Source organism: Anguilla anguilla, chromosome 13 (assembly GCF_013347855.1).
Source record: "Anguilla anguilla isolate fAngAng1 chromosome 13, fAngAng1.pri, whole genome shotgun sequence".
In the NCBI taxonomy this organism is placed as follows: Eukaryota; Metazoa; Chordata; class Actinopteri; order Anguilliformes; family Anguillidae; genus Anguilla; species Anguilla anguilla.
In genome coordinates this window covers 13,810,114-13,815,113 of record NC_049213.1, presented here as the reverse complement: position 1 = coordinate 13,815,113, position 5,000 = coordinate 13,810,114, and the positions used below count along the sequence as shown (strand labels likewise).

The 5,000-nt window shown below is 45.8% G+C and overlaps 1 protein-coding gene across 3 annotated transcripts in view; it reads right to left on the bottom strand.

Annotated features, from left to right (window-relative positions):
- The window catches only part of LOC118211304 (histone deacetylase 7-like), a 55,975-nt gene that overhangs the window by 27,872 nt on the left and 23,103 nt on the right, over nucleotides 1-5,000 (bottom strand). For all 3 annotated transcript variants that reach the window (XM_035388410.1, XM_035388411.1, XM_035388412.1), the window contains 3 exons: nucleotides 4,677-4,876; nucleotides 4,481-4,568; nucleotides 1-8 (listed from right to left, as the gene is read on the bottom strand). The exon at nucleotides 1-8 is cut by the window's left edge and continues 113 nt beyond it. In XM_035388410.1, coding sequence (XP_035244301.1) covers nucleotides 1-8; nucleotides 4,481-4,568; nucleotides 4,677-4,876 — 296 coding nt within the window. The remainder of the gene's footprint in view (nucleotides 9-4,480; nucleotides 4,569-4,676; nucleotides 4,877-5,000) is intronic.

The following is a 5,000-nucleotide window of genomic DNA, read 5'->3' as shown; positions in this document are numbered from 1 at the left end:
CACGGCACCTGCCAATCAACACAGTTATCTAGTAAGAGCCAGTGACACGTTGTCCACAACAGCTGCACTCCACAGCTGCACCAATGCTGGGTGAGCTCCAGAGTGCAAGTGCTTCTCGCTTCCCACACTGCAAAAAAAAAGTCTTAACCACTCATTTAATCTTGTACCGAGACTTAAAATTCAAATATTTCTCTCAAGCACAAAATAGTAGCGTATTTTAAATTAGTCTTTGCTTTACATGTGAAATTGTCTTACCCATTGGCAAATCTTGAAATGAGAAAAACTCACCTGATTGGCACTTATTTTGTTTAGCAAATAAGTAATAGAAACTTTTTTGCAGTGCACAGCCAGTATTGCCAATTTAGCAACTTTTTCGCTAGATTTAGCGACTTTTTGACATTCCCTAGCGACTAAAAATCTTATCTAGTGACTAGCAACAAATTTGGTGACTTCTCGCAACTTTGGCAACCGCCATTCTCGTTGTCGAGCAACAGCAAAAAATCACCTTTCGCCGATTTGTGAATGACATCACATCTGCCTTTCCTAGTGCTCTAGCGTTGCCCACGTTTATAAAAGTAATGATTGACCTATGTAGAATCAGCCGCTGTAATTACACGGAAGTACATGTTCTACAGATCAAACAGATACTACGCAGCTCGGCCAACGTCATTGGAGGGCAGGCAGACACAAAACCTACGCTATGCCTACCGCCATGCGTGGCTTAACATACATTTTTTTATATGAAAATGATTACGTGGTGACGTCATACATATGCAAATTAACGTATGACGTCATCTAGCGACTTCTAGTGATTTTAGAGGTGGCCTTAGCTACTTTCCGTAGAAAATAGTTGGCAACACTGACGGCACTTTAATTGCATCTTTGGTATCTCATGCCTGTGTTTTCGGCTTGTCTAACCCCCTTGGTCCTAACTGGGCCAGTCAAGGTAAAAGGGCATGGTCAGACTTCAGCGACATTAGCACTAAGGAATTATTGAATGACAGGGTTTTGAGGGTTTAGACTGATGCTGACACTTCCAAGGCCCGAAAGTGGATGCGCAAACTGACCGGCAAGCTGAGCTTTTTACATCTGACTTCAAGCACAAACGGGCTGAGGCTTTTGGCTCTGTCGGCTTTTTGGCTTTCCCTTGTGAAAATTCATCGACTGATGCAGAATGTAATTCATGAATAGGTTTAGAAAAAGGCACAAGACTGAATGGCACAAGGACACCGGATCTGAACGGAAAATCCCTTTTGAAGTTGCGTTTCAGTCCTGAGAAATATTCAGTAATAGACTGCTGACTCACGCTGTGCTGGAAAAAAAAACACAGCAACAACAGGCACTCTAAGTTTCAGCAAACTACAACACTGAGACCCTTAAAGAAAGCTGGAGGCTACCTACGGCTAATAGTCTGTAGGTGCCAGGGATCAAAGTGCCAGTGTTAATGTTGCAGAAGATGGGGTAAGCATGCCCTCAGCAGAGCCTGAACACAGCATTCTCAAACACACAGCGCTCCGCAAAACACACCTCAACGCAGCAGCCTCAACACACAGCTCCACTGAGCCTCGTAATGTTCCTGGATTAAGGACTGAGTGGAAAACTCGCTCGACGATATTAAGCTTCCTGCTGTGTGGAATTTGAGTATTTCGAGAACGGATTTGGGCCGCTTTTATAACCAGGGGCACGCAAGGGGACCTGTGAGTATGAAGAGAATCAAAAACTCGAAGTCCACGCAGCGCTGGCCCAGCACCCAGTGCAGTAGGACAGATACACAACAGTGAATGTGTTAAATTCTCAATCCATGGAAACACGGATTAATGATAAAAATGGAGACAATCTGAAGAGACAGACCCTGTTGTGTAGTTTGGTAAAGAACAGATAGAGATCTGTGGAGTGGGACCATAGAGAGACAGAGTTCATCAGTATATTACAGTAGGAACTGTGCTCTGTGGTGAGGTATAGCAGCAGCAGTGTTCTTCAGTGTGTCATAGGAGCGATACTGTTCTTCACATGTGGTATAAGATTAACAGTGATCTGCTGTGTGGAGCTGACTTGGGTCTTGACTCCTCTCAGGCCCAGGGGCACTGCCAAGGAATTTGGGCCCCGTGAAAAGACCTCCCATTGGGCACCACCACCCCAGCAAACCCCATGCTTCAATATTCTTTGATGTCCCCTATCAGTCGGGGCCCCTGGAATCATCCTAACCCCCCCACTGCTGACGGGAAGCACCAGAATTATTCAGGACAGCATTTGCATGGATGCCATTTGCAAAATTGCCCTGCTTCAACCGCTGGGTGTGGTACTGAATATGCAGACTGTGCTGACAGGTCTGTGAAATGAGAAGAGCAGAGAATCCTTTCTCTGTTATCACTGTGGTACAAAGTTTAAAAAAGGAAATGGCACATTCATCACCATTCAAACACATGTAAATTCCCCATCTTTATAAATACTAATGAAATTAATCATTCTCTTACATGACAGTCAAAGAGTCGTCCTTGCATGAATGAGGAGGAAGGTCAAAACTGCTATCCAGGGACACAAAAGAGTATATTGTGGGCATTATACATTGAAAACACCTATGGTGCAGTAGAATCACGATAGCTACTTAAAGGGGAACTTCACCCCAAAAACAATTTTGGATGGTAAAGTAAAGTGGTCTGTCCAAATATAGCCAATAAAAATTCCAACCTGTTCTCGAGAGCCAAAAAATTCCAAAAGCGACATAGATTCACAATTCCACCCGTAAGTTCCTCATAGCATGGAACATGTTGGTCACCTCATGCCACAAGTTCTGGAAAGCAGTTGCTGTGCAAAGTGGAATGCGCTAAGCAAGTCTGGTTAGGAAACTCCTGCTGCAGCCTCAGCAATGACTTTTTCTCACACTCAACCAATCACATACACACCACATGTTTTCATACTCAACCAAACACATGCATACATCAGTAATGGAGTGCCTTTTTCAACTAACATTCAGACCTCTCCAGTGCTTTTGCATGCTCACTTGCTGCTGCTCACAGAATTGCGCTCACCCTCCATCAACCCCAGCTTCCACCTGTTGTTTGGACTCTTTTCTAGGTACTGAAGTGGGGTTGTTATTTCTCCTGTTTTGTAGGGGAGATCTATCATGCTCCCTGTTTGAAAGGTTAGTGCATGTTGGTGTGTGCACGGAGGTACCCAAAGCAGATCCAGTCAGCACCAAACCAAAATAATTACATTGCATATTCATTAATGTACTTAATCTAAATAGGTGAGTTGTCCTGCCTGAACTTTGATTGATTTTTAACCTTACAACAGTGGATTCAGTGGAGGGATTAATAAAATATAATAGGATTGAATTAGGGAATCAAGTTCCCCTTCACAACATTGTGGAATCTTCCAGAAAGTCACTACGGTGATAAACTATAGTGGTCACGCCCATCATCAATGCAGGGTTCCAGAGACAGAGACGTTGTTGGGTACACGGTGAGGGCTGTAAAGCATCACATAAAAACGGCCTTAATTTCCTGGTGAAAACGTTCACGTTATCACAACCTCTTGTTGCTTAAAAACGGAATAGCAAAAAGCCTGCTGTGCACTCACACAAAAGGGTCAAGGGAGAGGATTCCAGATGGCCGCGAGGACCGACAGGAAAAGGAAACGGAAACTAAAAATAACATTTTGGGTATTTTCCGTGTCACTTCATTGTTTGCGCTTGGGCTTGATGTCATTTTGAACTTCCCAGGAGTCGTCCACATAAGTAATGACTGTTACTGCTGGGAATCCCCCTGAACTGAAGAGGAAAATACTTCAGCGCGAGTCGACTGAGGCGTGCGCAGTGCGGTCGGTGAATGTTTGCTCAGAAGTATTTTTCGAAAAGGCTCAGTTCCCAGGAGTGTGATATCAGGCTTTGTGCTGAGTAGAGCTACCTATCCTGTCACAGCCGACTTATCGCATGATCGAGGGACAGCGAAAACAGTTCTATGAAGATTAAGCTTTACTTTAAGTAAAGCCCTCACCGAACTGATTAAGCAATACTCGCTTCTTAAAGTAAAATGTCATGCGAGGTACTCTAAATTTAGCTCAAATGCCCTCATTGACACTTCTGCTTCGGGCCTTTTACACTTCACACATTGGCAGATCCAGGAAATGTCTGGCTGATCTATAATGAAAAACTAACATAATGATGATGCACTTGCACTGAATGCTGGTACATTTCTAAGGATGCATTTGTGCATTTTGATGATTGTCTTATGTAATGGCGTTGCAGTAAAATATTATTTTTCAGATATTGTGGCAGGAGAACATTTAGCAGTCACACTATTATTTCAAGCCTAACTTCAAACTGACAAACTGAAAGACCAGCAGATGTCTATGCGATGGCTGAATAAGCGGCTGACTGGTAAGTGCGCGTGAGTCGAAGGCTCTCTTTCTGGAAAGCTGGTGTAGTTGGACAGTTATTTGACATAAGACCTCCTGAGCACCAGGGAGCGCTATGACTCACTCTGTTGGCTCTTGTCCTTGTGCCAGAGTTGCTGCAGCTCCTGCTGCTTCTCCTTGGCCTCTTCGCGCCTCCTCTGCTCCATGCTGAACTGCAACGGGAGAGTAAGACGCTGTGAGCTCACTGCATACGGCTCCGCGGCGCGGCGCCGCGCGGCGGACCGGGACGGTTTTTGCACTTAGGAGGCGCGGGCGGTTACCCGAATGTGCTGCTGCTGCTGCTGGGAGTACGGGGAGCAGGGCGGGGGGGAGAACGCGCCCAGGTGGAGCGGGTGGTGCTGGGGGAGGAGCATGGCCGTGTCCGCGCCCGGACGCACCAAACGCTGGCTCACGCGCAGGTCCATGGGGGCCGACGCCTCGCGCAACCAAGACAAACCTGACCTGGCGACCCGATCATCCGCTGCACGGGGTGAGAGGGGAAGGGAGAGAGGGACAGTAAGAGAGATAGAGTGGGGGAGAGAGAGTGAGATAGAGAGAGACAGTGAGAGTGGAACTTATGACTTCCAATAAACAATACAAAGGTA